Source organism: Rhinolophus hipposideros (assembly GCF_964194185.1).
Source record: "Rhinolophus hipposideros genome assembly, chromosome: 8".
Lineage (NCBI taxonomy): Eukaryota > Metazoa > Chordata > Mammalia > Chiroptera > Rhinolophidae > Rhinolophus > Rhinolophus hipposideros.
The window spans coordinates 94,023,894-94,047,213 of record NC_138054.1 but is presented as its reverse complement, the minus strand read 5'-3'; the positions used below and the strand labels follow the sequence as shown (position 1 = coordinate 94,047,213).

At 57.3% G+C, this 23,320-nt stretch overlaps 1 protein-coding gene across 4 annotated transcripts in view; it reads left to right on the top strand.

The window, feature by feature from the left end:
• Positions 1-23,320, top strand: part of PRDM16 (PR/SET domain 16) — a 314,562-nt gene that overhangs the window by 101,870 nt on the left and 189,372 nt on the right. For all 4 annotated transcript variants that reach the window (XM_081057129.1, XM_081057127.1, XM_081057128.1 and 1 more), the window contains exon 2: positions 1,469-1,818. In XM_081057129.1, the coding sequence (XP_080913255.1) occupies positions 1,469-1,818 (350 nt within the window). The remainder of the gene's footprint in view (positions 1-1,468; positions 1,819-23,320) is intronic.

Here is a 23,320-nt window from a genome sequence, read left to right as displayed (position 1 = left end):
AGGGGCCGCGAGACGAGGACCAAAGTGACCGCGGAGGCCGGGTCACTTTTACAGGTTTGCAAACCAGCGCAGACCGAGAGACTGAGGCGGGAGCATGTACATGAGGGCAGCAGGCAGGAGCGGGGAGCCAGCCGTCCTCCCCTCCCCTCTGTTCCTCCCCCCTCCTCTGACTTTTGCATGTTATTGGGGTGAAATTTACATAACATAATAAAATGAGCTCTTTGAAGTGAATAGTCCTGTGGCACGTAGCACACTTACCATGCTGTGTGACCACCACCTCTGTCCAGTTGCAGAACGTTTTTCCCCCAAAGGAGACCCGCACCCATTAATTGGTCACTCCCTGTTGCCCAGCCCACCCCCAGCTGCGTCTCTATGGATTTGCCTTTTCTGGGCATTCCATGTAAAGTGAGTCGTACGACACGTGGCCTTCTGTGTCTGCTTCTGTCACTCGACCTACTGTTCTTAGGGCTCAGCCACGTGACAGTGAACCTCCTTTTCGTGGCTGAGTATTACTGCCCTGCGTGGATGGACCATGTTCGTTCACCTCACACCTGGTGATGGACACCTAGGTTGTTCCTACCTTTAGGGAATCATGGGTGACGTGCTGTGAACATTCACCTGTTTCTTTGGGTCGTTCTTTGGGTGGACAGTGAGCCAGCCCCTGGCTGACGTGTGACCCACCCCTTGCTCTCGCTACCCCTCCCCAGCCCACTTTTTATCACCTCTTTGGTGATAAGGCCACCTCTGCCTAAGGCCACCCTCTGGTGTATGTCCAGGTGGCACTATCTTAGCACCAACTGTGTCTTACGATGAACCCCAAATAGCAGCCGCCCTAGAGAGACAATGGGACCCTCCGCCCTCCCACTCAGTCCTGTGAGCTGCAGCCCGTGACCTCAGCAGGCTTCTGCCCTTGTCTGCCATGACGTCATTGGGAACTTTCAGGACCCCTTCCCAGGGCCCAGAGTGGCCCAGGGTCGGAGCGTTTTCACAGGAACCCAGATACTGAATCCTCCCAAGAACTTGGGCTATGTCCCCATCTCCTAACTCCCAAGGCTACAGACACATTCTGGTTGGTTCCAAAACATGTATTTCACCAACAGCCCCAGGTTGGGTTCCCCATGTGACAACTTCCATGTCCCCAAACTTGTGGAACATGGGCGGCTCCTGTCCTTGCTGTCCCAAAGCAGAAGGGGCAGACAGGTCCTCGGGTACATACACGGGGCTGCATGAGACACGCTGCGGGGTCCCTGCTGGTTCCTGAGGGAGCTGGAGGAATCGCTTTCCTGGGCTCCTCTAACATGGATGAGAGCTGCTCGGCTCAGAGCGAGCAGAGGTGCCGTCTCCTGGGCCACTTCTGGGCCTCTTGGCGCCCCTTGGTTCCTATTCTGCCCCAGTCCCAGGTGGTCCCTGAGCTTCATGCACTGGGGAAGGTGTGCTGCTGGGCCTGACACTACATTGTTTCCTTCAGGTGACGGTGACATTGTAAATAATATGTATGAGCCGGACCCGGACCTGCTGGCTGGCGAGAGTGCGGAGGAGGAGACTGAGGACAGCATCATGTCCCCCATCCCCGTGGGGCCGGCGTCGCCCTTCCCCACCAGCGAGGACTTCACCCCCAAGGAGGGCTCGCCCTACGAGGCCCCTGTCTACATCCCCGAGGACATCCCCATCCCGCCGGACTTTGAGCTCCGTGAGTCCTCCATCCCTGGGGCCGGCCTCGGGGTCTGGGCCAAGAAGAGGATGGAAGTCGGGGAGAGGTTTGGCCCCTACATGGTGGCGCCCCGGGCCACGTTGAAAGAGGCCGACTTTGGATGGGAGGTGAGCATGTTCGTGTTAGCGTGATTGATCACGGCCATTTGTCTTGTGTTCCATCTATTTATAAAGCCGGCTGAGCAGCCGCTGCCCCAGGCGAGAGGCTCGGTCGGAGAGAGCGTTCGAATGTCACATTTCCCAGGCTTATTTTATCCTGCAGCTCGCATGACGCGACTCTGAAAGCATCAGAGGTCCTCGTGGACGCCTGTCAGCCCCCATAGGCTGTGCCCGCTCTCTTCCCGGAAATGTGTCTTTAATGAGCTCATGTCTTAAGACGCCCCATGCTTCCCGTCTGGATCTTAGGTGCCAAGCCTGCAATCTCGGCAGAACAGCAGAGATTAATGGAATGTCCCAGAACAGGAGTCTACTCGAGAGAAATCTGCATGTGGGGGGTGGGGGTGGGGCTAGCTCCTGGCGGGAGCGGCACAGGGCAGGCGGCTCCTAGAATGTGCCTGGTGGCCGTGCTGCCCCCAGGTGCCCTGTGCACACCAGCCCAGGGCCTCTCGTCACCACACCCTGTCGGCCAGCTCCCTGAGAGGAGCCCCCAGGTCTCAGATAAGCGGGCACAGTCTCACCCTGCCAGAGAGTGGCATCTGTGGTGAGAGCTCACTAGCCACCTGGGCCCGCCTCGATGGCTGTGGAACCTGTGTGTGTGCACGAGAGCAGAAGGAAGCACGTTAGTGAGGGGTGCTGACGTCCCCAAAGGCCTCCCTCCCTCAGAGGTGTCCTGCTCAGGCCACCAGGGTCCCAGCCCAGCCTGGGGGCCTTTCAGGGTGATCACCTGGGGACCACAGGCCCCACAAAAGCACTGTCCCCGCGGGTCCTGGCCTTTCTGCAGGCCTGCGTAGCCAGTCCTCGGGGGCATTTCAGCAAGGGCCCTCCTTGGGTAGAAAACCAGGTGCAAACCCAGATTACTTCTGGGTGCTTTGCAACTTTCAAAGTGCTAGGATGGAGGTCAGCTCTAGGAGGAGGGCCCTGTGTGGCCAGGGACCAGGGCAGTGAGGGTCGGGGGAGCCAACTCTCCCAGTTTCTTAGTGGTTCCGGGCAGGGCCCCAAACTTCAGTGTTTGGGCTGCCACAGCCCGGCAGAACTGAGACCTTCCCTCCTTCACAAGGAGACGGGGGTAGGTGTGCCCTGAACACTGGGACCCTTCCACCTCCCAGCAGGTGGGTGAAGTGTGGTCTGGTAGCAAACAGGTGTGGACATTGGTGTACACAGAAGCTCGTGGCCCGAGTGCCAGCTCTTTAGATGGTTTAGCTTCAAAGTGGGTTGACCAGGTGGATGAAGGAATGGGAGCTCCACATTCCAAAATGATGGCAGCACCGATGGGTGAGGCGGGGGTGGGGGGGGGTGTGAGCTGGGCACAATCCCGCCGTCCCCAGGGGCAGACTCATTGTGTGCCACTGATGGGGGGTTCACCTTCAGAGCAGACCCACCAGGAGCCTGGGAGCAAGTGAAGGGAGCCTGGGATTATAGCCGTCCTGGGGCCACACTGCACGCTCTTTCATGGCCCATAGGGACGTCCCTCCTGGGACCAAGGAGAGCATTTGGCGACACCGGACAGGTAAGTGGTTTCGGCTGTGAGATGGCGTTTTGCAGACACTGCCTGTCCTGGCCTTCTCCGCCTGACTGTTTGGGAGAGGAATTTAAGGGTGTTTGTCTGAGACACTCAGAAAAGTCTGGACTATTTAATTAATAGGGGGCTTTTAGACGCTGAAGGGTAAACGAACCTTCCAGGTAGCGTGTTGGATGACCTTGAGGTGACTTTGTTCTTGTCTGCTCTGATATGGGTTTCTGTTTGCTCTTTTTTAAAGAAATGGCCCATATCGCCGCTGCTTGCTAGGTGCCAGGCCTGGTACAGGCCGTGGCTGTTATCTGCCCGGGCCTGTTGACTTTGCCATATTATTTATTCTCTGCGTACGTGAGGGAACGCTCTCCCCACACGGCGCGCCTCCCATCTCGGCTGCAGGCTTTGTCCCGCGGTCGTGACCTGACAGCTGCCTTTCATGCCAGCACTTAGAAGTATTTGCCCTCCATCCAACGTCCTCAAATAGTGCTCCAGACACACGGACATTATCTCGTCTGACCTTGTTTTCTTTGCGAGTTCAGGCACCGATTACCTGCTTTGTGATCCGTCTTTGGGCTTTGTGGCCTCCAGCAAACGGGTTGGGAGCAGTTGTCTGCGTCATCATTGCAGTGGAGAGCTGGTGGCAGGATTGGACAAGGAGCCACCGCCTCCCTGGGGACGGAGGGGGAGGAAGCAGGCATCCTGAAAACTCAGGGCAAGTCCACTTTTGCCTGAAACAGACCATAAGTTTGAGGTGGTTTCTTCCTGGCTCCACGGGCCTCAGTTTGGACCGTTGGGGCAGAACGCCGCCATCTTGCTTCGTAAGCAGCCTTCCTGGAATTTCCATGTGTCTCCTGAAAGATGCTGCCGTTTTGCTTTGTTTCTGTGTCTTTCTCAAGGATGACTGGCAGCTCGGGAGACGGAAGTGACTCGCGGGAGCCCCTTCCCAGTTATGCGTCGTGCGTACAGGCCCCAGATCTGAGTGGAAAATCCAGGCTCCAGAGCCCCAAGCTTCCCGTGGTTCCAGACAGCAGGGTTCCTCCAGTGAATCCCCGAGTCACTAAGGCCAATCAGGTGGTCTGGCCACGCCGCCTGGCCCGTCTGTGCTCCTGCACACGCTCTGCCGCGGCCGGCTGTGAGCTGGGCCCAAAGCAGGCAGCGAGGTACAGACAATAACTAGACCCGTGTTAGTGCGTGGGGCCGGAGCCAGATGTCACGGCAGGTCCCAGGGACAATACACGAGTGCAATCATCTTACGACGGTCCTGAATTTTACGTGTAGCTGTTCACTCTTGTGCTGGTAATTAAGTTTTATAAATCAGGGTGATTTGATTTTATTGCAATTTACATGGTATTCACTTACTGACAGAGAACAGGTAATGGCATTTTAGCAAAGATGACAAAGGAACCCGAGGAGGTTCCTTTGCGGGTGGGGGCTCCCCTGGGGCTTGGCCGGGAGCAGGCTCTGTGCACCATGAGAGCTAGGAGCTGAGAGATCCCCCCGCAGACACAGGAAGGCCTCCCTCTGAGGCCTGGTTTAAAATCAAATGGCCTGTTTCCTTTTGTCTTTCTGTACCCGGTGCATTGCCTGAAAGACTGTTCCAGGGTGGCTCACCTCACTAGCAAAAGCGCCTCCCTCCCCTGCGGGGGCCAACTCAGATGACCTACGACCTTCAGGTTCAAGGTGGTGGGGTCATCCTCCTTTCATGTTGTTTTCCTTAAGTGAGGCTGAGCCCGTCCTCACGCTGTTCATCACTGAAACCTTTCCTCCTTCCATGGCCGATAGGCCCGATTCTCTCCCTCTGTATTCCCCACGCGTGCGGCCAGAACGTTGTCTGACTCTAAACTTCCCCTCTCCTGGGTGTTTTGGGGGCACACCGGAAAGTGATGCCTGTCGTTTTGGAAGAAAACACACCCCATGTCAAAAGTATCTCCCTCAAACCCCAACCTGGCCAGCCATGTCTGTGGGGACAGATGGGTGCTGGGATGAGTGGCCATGGCCCCTGGGCTCCATCTCGAAGAGAGGTGGTCTGTCCCCCTGCCCAGGAGGACACCAGAACTCCCGGCCCCCCTCCACCCAGACCGGTGGCCTGCCTGCTGTCGCAGCTACCACTCACCCTGCCTAGAATAAATCACCCCATGATTGCATTTTATTGCCCTGGGGTCTGGAAAAAAAACCACAATGATTTTGATCGTTTGTTGAGTAAATCATGACATTTATCATTGTGCTGTTTATTTAGCTAATTAAGAGATGGCTGCAAGTGACAGCCCAGAGGGAGATGGGCTGTGAAAGTAGTCTCCTCGGAGATGCCATCTGCCCCCATGCCTGGCCCTGCAGCTGTGTACCCGCCAACAGCTATGGGGTCTGCACAGGGGAGGGGGCAGTGCCATGCCAGGCCCCCCAAGGCCACAGAAGCCATTCCACATGGGAAGTGCCTGTGCCCTGGCTGTTTCTTGGTTGAGTGAGTGTCTCCCCCTAAAAGCAGGCTGCTGGTGGCTGCCCGGTGCCTAGAGCATTGCCAGCCTGTGACTGGCACATTGTCTGTTGAATGATGCCTCTGCCTGTTTAAGGAGCGGCTGGAAAATGTTCACATGAATGATGGGGTTTCAATTATCTGAAGAATGGACTCACATGTACTACTGATCCCATTGGCTTTGGTTTCTGAGTAGTAATATCCGTGTTCATTTGTTCAATCAACAAACGGGCTGGGTTTGGGCCAGGGCCCGTGGGTTGCTCTGGGGTCTTAGGGAAATAGCCCGAGGCCTCCAGCTGCCTGATTCTCCAGTGTGGCCCCCAAGCCGGCTCCTGCAGGGTCCCGGGGCCCATGGGAGGTGCTGACCAGGGCCAGGACCCACCGCCCCAGCCCTGTGGGCTGCCAGGACACCCCAAGAGGCCAGGGTACAGGGTGCTGCGGGAGAAAGCTCCCCCAGCTCTGCGCTCTCAAGGACATTTATGTAAAAGTGAGATTAAATTATTGTCCAGGACACCGACCTTGAAGAAAGGCCTGTGTAAGAGGAAGTAATCTCTGGGTGTGCTCACCCACCCATGTGCATTTTTAGAAAAGCGATGTGTTCTTTCCCAGGCAGGGCCGGGGATCCTTAAAATGGGGGGGAGTGTGGGGGCCTATTTTGAGTCCAAAGTGGCAGGATGGTGATGAAGCTCATGGGTGTCTGATCCCCTGGGACACGGGGGTGTCAGCTGCCGTGGGAATTCAGACGCTAACGTCTCGCGGACAGAACGCATCACAGGACTTTCAAAGGCACTGTGACACACGCATGAAAACGCAGCACCGAGACCAGCATCTCCAAGGTCCCAGAAAGCATTCCAGGTCCCAAGGGCTGAAATTCAGCACCTCGGGTGTGGGGGGGCAGATCTGCTCGGGGTTCCTGGGTGGGTCCACGCTCGCAGGCCTGGCTGGGCGAGGCAGGGGCGTCCCAGGGTGTCATCTCAGAGTGGCGGTCCCGTGTCCTCCTGTCCCAGGTTCAGGTGTCCGTGAGGAACAGGCTTCCTTTCCCTCTCCTCCTCAGGCATTCACCCTCTCACACGCTCACCCAGCACCCTTCCTCTTCCCTCAAAGGTTGCAAAGAAAAATGTGAATGTTGGTGTTAAAAGTCAGGACTCTCGTTCTTCAGATTTTTTCTGTGTGTCTGAGACCTGAGGGCCGAGGTCTAGACCCATGGTCTCACCTTAACTGCACATTGGAGTCCCTGGAGCATTAGAGTTACAGGTGCCCAGGCCCCACCCCAGGCACACCAGGCTTTGGCCAGATAGAGGGACCACCATCCCTGTTTGTCCAGGACAGTCCTGGTTTAGAACCAAAAGTCCTGACAATCTCACCTGCACACTGGGTTGTGAAAGCTCCCGGGAAATTTGATGTGCACTCAGGTCAGCACAACCAATCTAGAAGGAAAGAGCAGAGGGTCCTTCTAGAAGGAAAGGGCAGAGGGTCCTTCTGCCCAGGGTCAGGCTGACAGGACAGCTGGCAGGGTGCTGAGCAGAGGTTTCCCAAAAGACCTGCCACCGCCTTCCCAGCATGCTGTGCCCTCGCTGGGGTCCAGAGAGGAGAGTGGGACCACTGGGGATGGCTGTGGGAGTTTGGTCACTCAGTGGACAGTGCTGCTGTGGTGACCAGTGTGTCGTGCTCCGTGCCATGCTTGCACACTTCCTCACACCTCCCCGTGCACGGCTCACACGTCAGCCCCTTGTGTGTATCCTTCACCCTGGAGCCACCGTGGCCACCTGCTTTTGCTGGCCCGCCTGGGGGAGGGGGCACCTTGCTCGTGTTTATTTAGCTCTTAGACCATCTGACTGTGTTTACTGTGGTCGTGCCAACAGTGCCAGCTGCTGGGGGAGGAGGGCAGGGCCAGTCTTCCCTGAAAATGCGCGGGACTGGGTTCCCTGCTGGTCTGATGGCCACACGGCCGAGGGCTTGGGGTTCTCAGCCCCGAACCCTGACCGCCCTTTTTCTCGATGGCACCAGGACACGTGTGTGGGACCATCATGCTGCACCCCTCCCCCACGGGATCGCACTCCCAGAATCCTCCTGGCTGCGGCCGCTCTGCCGCGTGGACCTGCCCCTGACTGGGTTTCCTGGAGTTATATTTGAGGCGCAGAGACATCTCAGGGTTTTTTTGTTTTGTTTTGTTTTCCTTGTGATAATTTTCCAAACGGTGTTTAGAAGGCATAAGGTACATTCAGAAGAGTGTCCCAAATTGTAAGCGCGCCGCTGAAGGCATCTTTGACCTGTGGAAGCACCTCCCAGGCAATATGCATTTGGGGGCCTCCAGTCGGGATGGGATTTGAGCAGAGACGCAGACCTGTGGGAACAGAGCAGAGCGGGAGATGGCTGGGGGGCGTGTGTGGAGGGCCCGGGGGTGCAGACCATCTTCCCCAGGAACCACGACAGTGCAGTGAAGGAGCCACATGGCAAATCCTCGCCCATCCCTCCCGAACACCGTGCCATCAGGTCCAGACGTTTTTAGCCCAAGAATGCCATGAAATCCTGCACTATCTTAGGCCAAGCTCTGAAGCGCGGGTATATAAGGAATTTTAGAAAAAAGGAGAGAGAATGACTAAGAATACCTCCTCAGAGTTCGCCTTTATTTCCTTAAGGGGTAATAACTCAGCCGCAGTCCAGCAGAGGGGACTTTCTTTAAATAGAGCATCTGATTCACAAGCGAAAATGGAAATAAATATTTTCTTTTCGTTTTCTAGAGATGTCCGTGAATACCAACTTCTTAAATGGTATTTTACCCTCCACATCACACACACACACACACACACACACACACACACACACACAGTGACAACCAAACCCACTCTCACTCTGGACCAGGGCTGCTCCTGAACCAAAGACGTGTGGAAAATAGCATCAGGTTGTCAGAAGGAGGACGAGCCCGGGACCAGGGACGGAGGGGAGAATGGCTGCTCCTCGGGGGCCACCAGCCTTCCCCTGGAGAAGGGGCCACTGTCCTCTTTCCTCCCTCCTCCCTTTCTCTCTTTTTTTCCTTAAGAAAAATAGGGATTACACATTTTGGAAAATAACAAAGGCACCTGGTATGGGCAGGACTACTGAGACCAGGGCGGGCTGGCCTGGCACTAACTGGGCACCTACTGTGCGCTGCAGAGTCCGAATGAGACTCTTTCTACATGGTTCTCATTCTCCCTTTTGGAGATGGGTCTCATGCTCCAGCCCTGTGAACCGCAGTGGGGCGTGGCGTGGTGTTTACTGGTCACCCCGAGGGTGCCCCTACTATTTATAGCACGAGATTCTCAGGACCCCAGAGACAGCCATCAGTAGAGCCGAAGTCCCGGGACACCCAGGGCCCAGCTGGGGGCAGAGATGTGTTCAGACCGGAACCACGCGGGGCCCATCCCAGGGAGTCCGCCTATAAGGCTCAGAGTCGGGACCCCCTGACCCCCAGTCTAAAAGGGAATCTTGTCCAGCTCAGGCTTGGGTCCCATGGAGCCCGGCCAGGGCATTTTCAAAGTGCAGATTCAGGCCCCACCTTACTGGTGGGTCAGAATCCCTGAGTGCCCAGGAATCTGCATTTAATTAGCAATGGCACAGTGGGCTCTGGGAGGACCCCACTGGGGTGCAAGGCCTCTGAAAGGGGCTCCCCTTGACCCTCCCTGCCCCCCACACCTCCCACCGGAGCCCAGAGAGACATTTTCCTGCAGGTGTGAGGACAAATAGCAACAGAACCTTTTTTTTTTTTTTTTTTTTTTTAAGGAGGGCGCGACTCACAGTGGCCATGAGGGATTGAACCAGCAACCTTGGTATTATTAGCACCATGCTCTAAGCAACTGAGCTAACCAGCTACCCCGCAACAGAACCTTTCTTAACTGACCTTGTCAGGGCCAGGTGGACAGAGCGAGAAGTGGGGGTGGGGGTAACTGATGGGAAAGGGAGTGGGAAAGGGGAGCTGAGGGTGCCAGGAGCAGCCTGGCTGCCCCACTGCGGAGTTCTGGGCATCAGGTGAGGCCTGCGAGGGGCTCCTGCCACCCATACCCCATACAGCTGGTGTCAGCACTGCTCTGTTTGGGTGGGTGGCACCCTCGAGACTGCCCAGCAATGTGACGCCCTCCCTGAGGGCGTGGCAGTGATGGCCAAGTGGGGGTCCCAGGCACCGACTGTTCGTATTATGCCTGCAAACCACTTGGGGCATCACCATTTCTCCCCGTCACTGTGCAGGTGGGAACCCTGAGCCCTAGAGAGGGGAGGGAGTCCCGCAGGTCACACGGTAGGTTGGCACAGGCTCAGGGCGATGTCGTTCTGCCCAGCTCGTTGCCACTGTCGCTCGTGAGGCCAGTTCTTACTGACATAGGGACTCAGCCGGCCCCACTGCCCCGGGGTCCCCTGCAGAGCAGTCCCCAGCCCTCCACCACCATGTCCTCTGGTGACGGCCTGGCCCTTGGCATCTCCAGGGGCGTGGGGATGAGTAAGGTGTGGGATGACATAGACGGACAGCGTCCTCTACCTGCAGCCACACGGCTGCCGGTGAGGCTGCTCGCGGGTTACTCCTGTGCTGCCACCAGCTGACCCCACATTCCAGGGCGCCCACCTGCTCAGACTGAAGCATCTGCCGTGTTGCTCACTTACATGGAAATGTTTCTATTTCTAGTACTTTCCCAGCCACAGGCCTCGCCAGGCGCAGACCAGGCCAGGAGGGAGGCCTGTCCTGAGGGTGGCAGCTACTGGACAGGCAGCTCCCTGGGGATCCTCAGCACGGTCTTGGCCGTCCTGCCACCCCGCTCCTCCATGGGCCTCCCTCCCCCTGGGCCAGACGAGAGGCCGGCGGTAGCAGGCCATAAAAGGTCTCCCTGGGTCATGGGACAAGGGCGTGAAGCTCCTGGCCGGGCCTTGTCTGCTTATCAGGGCTTCTCTCGTGTTGGGAATTTTTGAGTGCCGATCACTCCCGGGTTAGGAATGTGTTCTCAGTGTGTCACAGGCCACCTCAGCCTCAGCCAAAAACCACGGTGACACAGCTGCTCGTAGGCCCACCGAGGGTCGGTGGCTGCGTCTCCTGCTCTGTTGGGGGCCCTGCCGGGCTCTGAGGTGGGGTGGGTTTTTCTGATCAAGGCCGGGTCAGCCCAGGGCGGCTTCCTCAGAAGGCCAGCAGGGGTGGTGACAGCTGGCGTCCTCCCACGCTGTCCAGGTTCCCCATGGCCCCTACCCTGCTTTTCACATCATTTAGAATGTCGCAAATACTATGGCCTAAAAGTGACTTTTTAAATCGGCTGACAGCATGCACCTTGGTGTGTCTGGTGGCGTCTCCTCCTCCAAAAGGGAAGATCCTACACCCAGGTGGCCTTGTGTTATCATCGCGGGGGCCAGTGCGCCTGCCGCAGCTCACCTGCGTGCCCGCCTGTGGGCTGAGGGCACCTGGCCCGGCCACCTGTGACATGTGTGATTATGTTCCCAGGGAGTTGCCTCGAAGAACGGTGCCAGCCTCCCTGGGACGTTCATGGGCCAGATCTTACCCTGTCCCTGCTGTCCCCTGCTCGCCAGCCAGGGCAGGCCCGGGACCACCGTTGCCTGGCTCTCAGACTGTGTTCCTGCCTTCTGGGCTAGTGCCCAGTTTAATTGCACATCCCATTGTGTCATCCCCTGTTCAATCATGTTCAAAAATACCTCCATCCACCCCTTTCCCATCTGGGTCTCTCTAAAGTCCCTTCTGGCTTATCAGCACAGGCATTTCACAAGCCGAGCTAAGATTTCTGCCATTTAGGCCCCAGGCATTGTCTGTCCCTGCGGCAGCCGAGATAAACCCTCACCCAGAACAAAGTCGCAATGACCTTTTACAAGTAGAAGCGCCTTGTTTCCCTCTAGACTAATTTATCAGCCTCCTTTCAGCCCGGCGCTCAGCGGAGGCCGTAACAGCGCTGCCAAGAGCGGAGGTGGCCAGGGGATTACGAGGCCGGAGGCCCGGCTGGCTCCCCTGTCCCCTGTCCCCCGGCACCTCAGGGCCCACAGGGTGTAAGCTGTAAATGGCCGTGGGAGGTGAAGGGGCGAGCCAGGTGTTTGCCAAAGAGGACAGCAGCCTGAGGGTGGCCGAGCCAGGGGAAGGTGGCCAAGGCTCCTCCCCTGGGCTCCTTCAGGGCCCAAATAAAACTTTGGGTTCAAAAGGTGAGCCAGACTGGAATAATGATAATAAAATGGCCTATAGGAGAGGCCTCTGAGATCCAGGACTACCGCTCACGGGTCTGCCCCAACCTGGAACCAGGGTCCCTCGGCAGTGGGCAGGGAGGAAAGGCCACTCCTAGGCCAGACACAGCCAGCAGTTGAAGGCTGAGGACCTTCCCAAGAGTGCATTTCTGGAAGGTTCCAGTTACTCTGGCTACTGGAGCTTATTCACACCGTGAAGAAGCCCTGGGGGCCAAGAGCGTACGGCCCCAGCCCAGGTGTGTCACTTCCCGCGGCCAGGTGACCCAGCTGAGCCCCCGGGCACTCCAGGAACGCCGACCACGTGTGCCTGCTGACACGTGTGCCTGCTGATTGTACTGCGGCGGAGGACACCCCCCTGCGGGTTCTCCACAGCTGCCCACACGGCCGCCTTCCTACGCTGTCTTCCTGGGTGGAGCATGGCACACCCTTTCTCAAGTCTGAACTTTCAAAGGTGACTGACTGTATCGGTGCCGCCGCCCCACCTCGTGTCTCCTCTTTCTCTCGGGAAATTCGTAAGTTCCAGGCCTCCCAGGGTCAGAGGCTCCTTGGACGCACAGGGCACATCCTGGGACGTCAGACTGCCCTCCACGTTAAAGGTGGAGCCACATCAAGTTCATTTTTTCACAGAGGCTGAGGGCTCATCTCTGTCCCACAGGGAGACCCCGTGGTGACGGCAGCCTAGGCTCTGAGGGTCCCCACGCACAGTCCCGATGCTCCCAGTGAGGGCTGGTTTTCAGGGAAGGTGAGCCAGGCACGCTTTTCACTGCACCCAAGTCAGGGCCTGGGGGAGGGGTGCTGTCACGGATGCGGTCGTCAGTGCATCAGGCCTCCCTTTAGACTTACGGTGAGTGAAGAAGGGACCTTGACGTCATCTGTGGGATCCAAGGAGCACGCGTGGGTCTCCCCCACAATGTGTCAGGCTCTCCTGAAAACAGCAGAAGTGGGGGTGTTTGTCCTGCCCTCGGAAGCCCAGTCAGGGGCTCAAGGAAAATCCCCAGAGGAGACGGCCACTGAGAAGCCCCAACTCCCTACCAGGAGGTGCCACCTGCAGCCTTTTGGCACAGACCTTCAGTCCTGAGCCAGCGGTGGCAGAAAGAGCCAGTGACGGGGTGACGGGCAAGGGGTGGGGTGACAAAAGCTGTCGGTCCAGCATCACACCCCAGCTGACTGACGACTCAGAAGGTGCTGGCTGCTCTGAGAGGCTGACGTGTCTGGTGTCTGGGGCGTGGGCTCCGCGCCTCGGGGAGAGTGAGCCACGACACGCGGGCTTCCTGTGAGGAGGACGGGATGGAAACGGTCTATTTTGCATTTTGATAAAACCCTTGAAACTCCATGAATATTATCACGGAGCAGCCATGTTGAAGCCAAAATATTTTTCCTTGTCTGTAAATGTGTGTGGTCTTGGAGGCTACTTTCATTGAGCTGCCTTGAAAGCTCGTCCGAGGGCAGGTGGCATGCAGCGCCAGGGGCTGACAGGTGGGCTCTCCAGTCTGAGGAGATGGCCTGGAAGTTCAAGTTCAGCCCAGCCTGGGGCCCGGCCTCTGCCTGGGCCCTGTGGGAGGGGCTCCGTGGCCATTGAAGCTCCAGGCTGCTGGGTGTGAGGCAGGTGGCCTTGGGGAGGGTCTCTGATGGGGTCTAGACCGTTGGTCACGGTCAGGGGCTGCTGGTCAATAGTGAGGATGCAGGATGGCTGCTCGGAGCAGCTGGCCCTGGACGGGCCTGGCAGGACCTGAGGAGGCAGAGTCTCTGCTCGTCTCCTAGCGAAGACCCAGCAGGTCCAGGCTCTCAGACGTCCACCGAGCTTGCTTCGCTCCCACAGAGTCAGAAAGTGAACCTAACTCCACAGCCCGCCCGTCTGGAGATGTGAGTCGCTCCCTGGAACTCGTGGCCCATTCTCAGCCTGAAAGATGACAGCAGAATTGGAATTTAAAATCTATTAAAGATATGGTAACCCAAAACAGCAAGCCGGTCAGGCCCAGGGTGGCCTTGATGACACTGGGCACCCGCTCCCCATCCCAAAGCTCCACGTTGGTCACAGCCACTTCCAAGACCCCTGGTCCTCCACCCTGGAGGATGGTGGCAAATGCCTTCACTGGAGCCGCCTAGGATCAGTGAAGGACAGTGTCCTGCTCCCAGGTGGCAGCTCCTCTCTGCTTCTGCAGCCGCCCCCACTTCCTGACTCTGATGAGCTCACATGCTAGTTACAGGGTTTCTCATGTCTGCGGGGCCTGCAGCTGAGCCTGAAAGCCCAGATCCAGCTTCTCTGGCTTCCTGGCTTTAGCAGGGGCCATTCACATTCAGATGCCACGTGTCCCCGAGGAAGGCATCCCCCCACAGTGGAGGGTCCCAGTGCCCGAGGACACGGCCCTGTGCCCTGGAGGCTGAGCTGCCCTGGATCACGGAGGCAGCACTCTTCCCTGGACAGCCACCCTGCTCTGTGGTGTGCGCATGGCCTCAGTTTCCAAACTGTCTGTCGCGTCTCCAATGTGGCTGTGGGCCTGCACAGCTCAGGGCACGGCCACCGGGAGACTCCCCTGGAGGTGTGGTCTTGTCCCCACGTGACGTCCTGGCGAACTTCCATCCCGTCCATTTACATGAGAGGAAACTTGGTCATCCCGAAGCTGCTGATGGAGCAGCTGCCACCAAGGGCGTGGGACCCCAGCTCCAAACGTGACGTCTGTTTCCAGGACACGACGGGCCCTGCACACGGGAGATGTTGGGAGGCTCAAGGAGACGCTGAGAAGGCACCTGGCACCGTGGGTGTTAGTGCCCTGTTCCTGGATCCCTGATCTTAAAGTGACTTTAAATCCCAGGAGAGCAAATACCTACGACCTGGTGTCCCCTGCCTGGTGGCAATCAGGCCTGTGTCACACGCGACCAGTGCCGAATAGGTGAGGGACAGACCGGCCACCAGACCTTCTTTGGTCTGTTCCTCTAACCATCAGATGGTTTCATCAGGTTTTCTAAGATACAAAGTCCAGGTTGTGAAGATGTTGGTGGCACAGACGTGTGGCATGGGGGTGGCCCGTGTCGAGGACAGAGGGCCAGCCCAGGCTCGTGAAATGTGGCTGAGACCCCAGCAAGCCATCCCCATCTCTGGGCCTCAGTTTCCCCACTTGCAAGAGAATTGAAACGAATTGTCCTGAAGGCACGTCCCAACCATGTCCTGCCCCTGGACGCTGCGATCTCCAAGATGTGGGGACGTGAAGAGCAGACGGGAGGGTTTTCTTCGGTGGGATCTGAACTCCCGGACAGTACGTCCCTGAGCATTTGGCCTGTGGTCTCTCCCCTCGGAAGCTGTGTTCCCCAAGACGGGCGTTCTCATCTCTGACGAGTTCTGCCGTCGTGGTCACGAGACAAATGAAGCCAGCGGCCAGGTGCTCCCCGCCCATCGCCTGCGCGGCACTCCTGGGAACGTGTTCCCAGTGTGTTCACTGCGCTGTTCCAGGTACTCAGGTGGGGGCCCTTCCCCAGGATGGTTCCATCCAAGCCCTCAGACGCCGGGCCTAGGAAACGGTGAGGCGCTTCAAACACGTAATGTTGCCGCCTAAACGGCCTTGAGGAGCTCTCACTCCAGCAGTTTCCATAGAGTCCGATGGAAGGGGCCCTGAGTTGAAGGGACAATGAAGACTGCTGGGATACAGCGCAGGTGACAGAGTGCGGAGAAGGCCTCTGCCCCCAAAGCCACGGGCCTGCACTGGCTCCAGGGCTGTCCCAGCGAAGGTCCAGGGACCAGGCGGCTCAGACTCGCATGTTCACAGCCTGGGGGCCGGGCGTGACAGCCACAGGTCACGGTGTCGGCAGGGCCATGCCTCTCTCCAGACTGCGGCGGTTTGCTGGAAATCTATGGCTTGTAGACACATCACCCAAAGATCTCTGCCGTCATCTTCATGTGGGGTTCTCCCCACGGCCATATCTATGTCCCTTTCTATAAGGACGCCAGTCATGTTGGACGAGGGGCCCCCTCCCCCAGGACAACCTCATCTTAACTCATTACACTGCAACGACCGTTTCCACACGAGGTCACATGCTGAAGTGGTGGGGCTCAGGACTTCAACAAATGAATTTGGGGGGGACATAATCACCCCCAAACAGACTCCTTATAGGTCATGTCGTTCCCCGGTATCATGGGTGACAGAAGACAGTGCTCACTGGTCCATGCCTGGTACTGGGATGCTGGTGCCCACGACCTCCGGCCGGGTGTCCTCAGGGGACACTGAGAGGAGCAGTGCTTGAGTGGGGAGTGGGACACCAGGGACCCCTGAGGGATTCTGGTTAACGACAGAGGTGCTCGCCCATCTCAGCTGTAAGACTGTTTAGGGCTTGCATTTTGGGCCAATTCCTACATTTTCCATTGGAAGATAATAGCAGAATTTGCTTGGCCACCCACAGACCCCCCGTTATCCACGCCCCTGTCGTGGGTACCCCCGTCTGTGTGCATGTGCGTGTGTGTATGTGCACATGTAGGTGGGCATGTGTGTACACACACGCACATGCACGCGGTGAATCTGCAATGGAAAGAAACAGGAGTGCACGGGGACTCCACCTGCTCCTGGCAGGGTTTTGAAAACTTTTTCTTTAAGCAGGAAAACTTGGTTTAGAGGTAAAACACTGTCGTGTCAACACTTCAGAGAGACGTGGTGGCCAGGACCACAGCAGTGACAGGTCCAAACCGAGCCCACAGCAGCGAGGGAGGCAGCGGGAGACGAGAGCCCCCCCAGAGCAGTGCCCAGAGCTCCTGAACTCCCTGGTTGCCACGCCGTGCCCTGTCCCAGGACGACTGGACGGCTTCCCGGCAGACCCAGGTGGGGGTGACATGAGCGAGTGTGAAGAGCGGGCTGTCTGTCGGTGTCACTTCCCTGTGTCTGTGCGTGGGCAGGAGGAGGAAGGGTGTGTGGACCAGCCTGTGCGAGGCTGCGAGCACCTCAGAATTCCGCTGCCCATCACCAGGCCTGTTGACCCTGGTGTGGGGGGCACAGCCCTGAAGTTCCTTGGGAGTCCATTTCCAAAGGAAATGGTTAAAAATGGGCAGCAGCAGGAAGGCAGAAGAGAGGGACAGGCGGCCCAGCGGTCGGCTAATTGGAGAGCGGGGCGTGGGGGGAGGCTGGGCGCCCGGACAGTGTGCTCTGGGGCTGGGAGCTGGGAAGGCCCAGGGATTGTGATCGAATTAGCTGAAGTCAGAACTCCCCTGAATGAGGTAAAGAAGCAAAGGGGAAATGAGGGCCTGGGGACAATGCAGCCTAAATGAGGCCCCCATTCACTGCCCTTGAAAAGGCTCTGCTCCCTTTCTCGGGGAGGGTGGGCAAGCTCACTTTTGTTTGGCTGGGGGCAGGGGCTGCCCTTGGAGGATAGACTTACCTACAGCCAGTGACGGGGGAGGGCGGGAAATGGGGTGTTGAACATAATCCCCAGAGCCAGCTGTGGGGTGACAGCAGACGCAATTGTCCGGCACATATCAAGGACCCCAAAGAGCTCCCTCTGTGCTCCCCGCACGTTCCCTGGAGACCGTGACTATGTCACCCGCTTACCCAGAGCTCGCTGGCCCAGGGGGCCTGACCCTCAGTCTTCTACTGGGTCATTCACTCTCTTTATCTCCACTTAAAATTCAAAGATTTAATATGTGTTCTGATTGTGTATGCAAGAAATATATCCTCATAGTTGAATTTGAGAATAATATTACTGGAAGTAGCAATAAAACCCATAAAATACAGAAATAGACCAGCCAGAAACCCGACTGGACAAAAAAAAAAAAAAAAAGAAAGAAAAGAAAAAGAAGTGGGAGGACTACAGCTTCCATAAAAATTACTTAACAAAGTGCTATGCTCAGTAAATATTTGTTGGATTCACGCATTAATTAATTTTCCAGATGAGCTTTTTCCTAATCCACTTTTTAAAGAAAATAAGGATTAAGAACGCGGCGGAATCTGATGATTAGGCCGGGCTGGAGAACATGAAAAGGAGCGTGGTGTGTGCGGCGTGGGGGCTGGGCGCGCCTGCAGGGGTGAGGACGGGCTTTCCCGTGTGCAGTGGCTGGTTTGCTATTCAGAGCCCCTCTGCACACATGCGGCATGTGCCAGATTGAACCGCTGAATCTCGGGGTCCTGCCAGTGAGCCCCAAATGCGGATCCGAGTGCCAAGGGGACCCGGAGGGCCCGACGCCCGGACTTTGCAGAAAGAGCAGCGGGGCTCAGCTCTTCCCTAACCAGCTGTTTAATGATAGTTCGTTTTCCTCAGGGTTAATCTGAGTTGGGGACGGCTTAACAGCCCCCCGTCACCGACGGCCCCGTGTGGCACCGTTGTCCAGTTTTCCTCACCAGGGCCCGTGTCTGGGGTCACAGAGCTGGTGTGAGCCCACTGACCCTCACTGACTGGGCCCGGCGTCCCCGTCTCCTGTGAGGGGCCCGCAAGATGTCGTGAGAATGGCAGGAGTCCCAGCATGCACACTCACCTGCGTGAGCACTCCAACATGGAACGGGCTTTGCTGGTGCTGGGGTTTTGTTTTGGATTGTCACCATGGAATCTGGCTCTGCCACTGTCCTCTGGGGGCTGCGTGTCCCTCTTATGCACCCGCGCTAGGGCTCAGGCCTTCCAGGTACCCCCGCAGGAGGAAAGCCTGTGTAGGTGGCACACCCTGGGCACTTTCAAGGTGTCTGGGGGGACAAGCGTCACGTCCCCCACCTGAAACCTTTGTGAGCTCCTCACCCCCAAAGGTGGCAGCGCTCCAAGTGTTTTCGAGGCTTTCTGACCTTACCATATAGATTTATCCAGATGTGGGGGAAAGCGAACAGCTGGGAGCCTTCTGGGCAGAGCGGGGCCCTTTCTGGCAGAGGCCATCATGTCATGGGCCATGACAAGCGCACGTTCATTTGCAATGAGGAGTCCCTCTGGGGACTCTTGGGCGTGTCTGGCGTGGGGAGGTGGCTGGCCTCCTGGGGGTGCAGCCAGCCCAGCCCAAATCTCCGAGCAGACAGGCTCCTAGCCCCCAGAGAGGTGTTCAGGGGCCTGGGGTGGAGACATGGGTGTTTTCTGAAGTGGCAGGTGTACCACTTACTTTTTCTTTGGACAGTAAATCTGTTTCCTAAGCAGCAGCAGGGAAATGACTCTTGGGCAGGTGAAGAGGTTGGAGTTAGGGACAAGGTGCTAGTGCCACGTCAGAGGAGCAATCCTTCACAAAGGTTCCCAGAAACCGTGTTTGCAGTGTGAGTTTGAGACCCTGATCCCCCACACGCCCAGTCACAGAAGAGGAGGGCGAAGGGAACGGCTCAGGTCTCCTAGGGGCACCTCTGCAGGGGGAGCCCGTCCCCACAGGCACACACGGGAGGTCCACGCCACCTGTGTGTCACACTGAGTGCCAGCTGCCAGGAAGGTGAATGCAGCCAGCAGAGCGTAAAGGAGAGGAAACAGGCAGAGTTGGGAGCCAGACCTTGAAGGGTGCCCGCTGGGTGGAGCAGCCCTTCCAGCAGGTGGGCGGGCTGCACGGGGCCAGTGTGCCAGCTCTGCCAGCTTGCAGTGTCCAAAAGAATGTTCCAGGCAGTGTTCTAGCCCAAAGCTGGTCATCCCCTTTTTATGACTTGGAAAGAAATTTGCAAGGTCATTTAATGAATTCCACCACTCCAGTGTCCCTATTGTACCAGTCCCCTGGTCCTAGGGGCCCAAGCTGATTCCTTCCTAAAAGCCGGTTGGTTCTACCATCTCCGTGCCCTTGGCGTCCGCTCATGGCAGAGACGCAGAGCTTTGCTCTGCGGAGGCCAGTGCATTTCCATCCACAGCTCTGAAGAGGAAGTGAAGGCATTTGCAGTTCAGAGCAGGGGCCGTAGCGTTGACTTAGATTTAGTTACAGCGTGTCACGGTGTGGGCCCCTGGCGGCCATGTCAGGGAGGTCCCGAGACCCTTGGTGGCCCTGAGACGTCACTTCACCAGGGCGCCTCAGCGTGCCTGGAAAGTGGTCCTGGCCTGTCACTCGGGCTGTTGCACTGAGTGAGTGAGACTGACCCGGAATGGCTATCTGCAGTCGGTGAGCGAGCCTGGCTGTGTGGGGGTCCCACCATCAAAGTCAGGGCCTCTGTCCTCAGCTGTCACCCAAAAGGGTAGCGGGGTAGCAGGTGGAATGACAGCCCCAAAGGCTGCTGTGCTGTGGTGACTTGTGCCGCCCGGATTCTGTGGTGTCCCGCGTGTTGCAGGATGGTTAGTGTGATGGATGCCATCGCACCCTCCACCCCGAGCTGTGACAACCCCAAGTGTTTCCAGATGCAGCCAGATGTGTCCTCTGGGCAGCAGAGTTCCTCTGGCTGAGAACACAGCACTTACGTAGGAGCTAGTGACCCCCTTTTCCAGCTTCTTTCTTTGGAACAGTTTCCTCTGGGTCCCTCAGGTGGCTTTTGCTCTCTGCCATGACAAGGGGCCCCAGGGGACCTGTGTGGCCTGCAGACTCCCACGTGCCCAGGTGCCAGCTGTGCCCGGCTCTGCCCGTCCTGTGCCCGGCCCTCTAGAGGTCTCCTACTGCATGTGCACCCCTGGTCCGTCCCAGAACCAGGAGAGACACTTGTGCTGCGTGGCCCATCCCGTTGAGGGAGGATCTGGGGTGGCATTGTCGGTGGGCTCCGGGCCAGGCTGGTGATCTTATCCACACGGCCCCCGGCCCAGGAATCGCCGTCCCTTCTTTATTCAAAGGATCTGGCCTGCAGCCCGTTTGGGGCTCCCCAGGTTTGTCCTGAGGCCATAATGCAGGTGTTCAGGAGACCGTAGGAGAGACGTGGAGAGGGGACGAGAGTCCTTTCTGCCACTCTGCACCCCTTCCCATCCTCCTCTACAGCCCTCGGTGCAGCCGAAGGGGGTCGAGTGTGTGACCCACCCGCTGGGTGGCCAAGCAGGTCCCGGGCCCTTGAGGTGAAGCTCGGCCCCCGTCCAAACCCGGGGCTGTGACAAAGCGGGGAGGATGGGGCCCAGATAACACGTGGGAGCGTGGCCAGCCTGACCACTGCTGTGGCTTCTCCCCACGACGCATCGTGGACGTGGAAAGTCTTGGCGAGCAGAGAGGGGATCAGGCATGCTCTTCCTGGCACTGGTTTTCCGTTCACATCAACTGGCTTTAATTTTTTATTCAGTGTGAGGGTCGTCATTTCCATGGTCAGGGTGGTGACTTTCCAACCGACGCCCCGGTACCCACTGTGTGCTTGGGGTCAGAAGCTCCCGCTGACAGGGTGCTGTGGGAATTCCGAATGGACTCCGAAGGGAACGCTCTGTGCTGCAGTGGGTGAGTGGGTGGGGATGACACCAAATGACGTTTGAATGTCTTAGTCAAAAACATGGGAAAGTGTTGGCTCTAGTGACAAGAAAAACTAATCATTGATCTGGCCAGGGCTGCTTGCTACCTGAGCAGAAAAGGAACAAGGAGATAAGCACCTGAAATAAACCTTAGATTGGGGTTTACCAGCCATGGTCACACTGGAAAATCACGGGAGTCCTGAGAGTGTCCTGCGTGTGGCAGCAGAGAATGCAGCCTGCTGAGGCTGTCCCAGGTCCTGACAGGGAGGTCCTGACCTCCACGCCTGCCCCGCGGTGCCCTCGGGCAGACCGGAGCCAGCCGGGCTCCCTTTCCTGGCGAGGTCTCCGAAGGTCACGTCCCTGCCTGGGCTCCCCTTGGAGAGCCGGGCAGGCAGCCAGAGCTGGGTGGGGGAGTGGCTGTGCACTGGGCTCCTGTCCTTCTTGGCCGAAGCTTACAGGTGCAGGTGGAAGTGCAGCACCCAAGTGGAATGTTCTGGAAGCCCAAGTTGGGAGCTCCTGTGAACCACAAATAAGGCGCCTCCTGCTCTGGGGGCTGCATTGGGACTGGCACCGGGAGCCTCAGGTGCCCCCCCCCACAACCCCCAGCAGAATCCCCCCACCCGGAGTTCTCAGCCGAGCATGTGCCTCCAGAATTTTCCAAACTGGCCCAATAACAGGCAGTGCTAAGGCTGATGTTCTAGAAAAGGGGCTGCAACGGGCGCCTTCTAACCCTGCAAGGTGAGGTGGGGAGTTCCAACAGGTGCCCTGCGGTCTGTTCTCAGGCTTCCTCTCCCTTAGCAGGGTTCCTATGTGACCTGGAAAGCATCACAGCACTTTCTAGAGACTTTAGCAAGAAGACCTGTGCCACTTTGAGGCCACTTTTCTTTCTCGACTACAGACAATCAGTGACTGTTAGTATAACCATATTTTAAAAAGTAACCCAGGTATGCATGTCTAGAGCATGAATACACTGACGGAAGTCACAATACCAGAAAACCGTGTTCTATATGCCCCAGAATTCCCGTGGTGAAATCTTGTTGTCGTGAGCTTGCAGGGCCCTTGGAGGTGTAGGCGTCACCTACCCGATGCTTCCAGGGCTGAGCTGTGACACTGGGGGATGGGGAAACTGAGGCCCAGGAAGCCGGTGCGTCCCACAGGCTCATGAAGGGGCCCCGGCAGGCTGAGAATCCAGGCCCCCACCCAGCGGCCAGCACGGCGGGCGGCCTCGTCCTGGGGGTTAGGAAAGATTCAGAGGCGTGTCTGTCTGTTCCTTTCAGTTCCAATCTCAGTAGCTTAAGCCACACAGACAGGTTGGTAAAATATTTCCGAGACACACTTGGAAGAATAGATACTACTTTGTATGTCGAAGGGCTCAGAGTTAAAGAGAATTTGCTGTTGATGTACGTCCTGATTCTCGGGGCAGGGAAGGGTACATGCCTGACCTCTAGGCGCATATTTGTTTATTCACTCATTAGATACACATTTGTGTATTCACTGATTAACATGTATTTATTTACTTATCTGTTCATTAGGTACTTATCCATTAGACATATAGTTTGTTCATTCACTTGCGTGTTTGTTTACTAATTCATTAGATATATGGTTGTTCGTTCATTGGGTGTACTTATTTATTCACTCACACACTTGTTCATTCCTTCATTGGACATATCTTCCTTTACTCCCTCATTCCTTAGATATATATTATTTAGAGCCTGCCGTCTGCCAGGTCCTGGCTGGTCACCCACAGCCAGTGGGTGGCTGCTTTCCTTTTGTCAGCCGACCAATCAGAGAGGAGTGTGAGTCACTTCCTGAAAGTGCCTGCGTCCCCCTTGAATCGGAGATGAAGAAAGGACTGACTGTGCGTGTCTTCCCAGGGCTCTGCTCGCCAGTTGGAAAAGCCGTGCCCGGGTCTGTTCCGATGCGAGTCGCAGGTGGGCCGCGAGGCCTGGCTCAGTTGGAGCCTCAGGACGGTGGCTTCTCAAAAACAAGTTGTGTTTGGCTCCATTCGT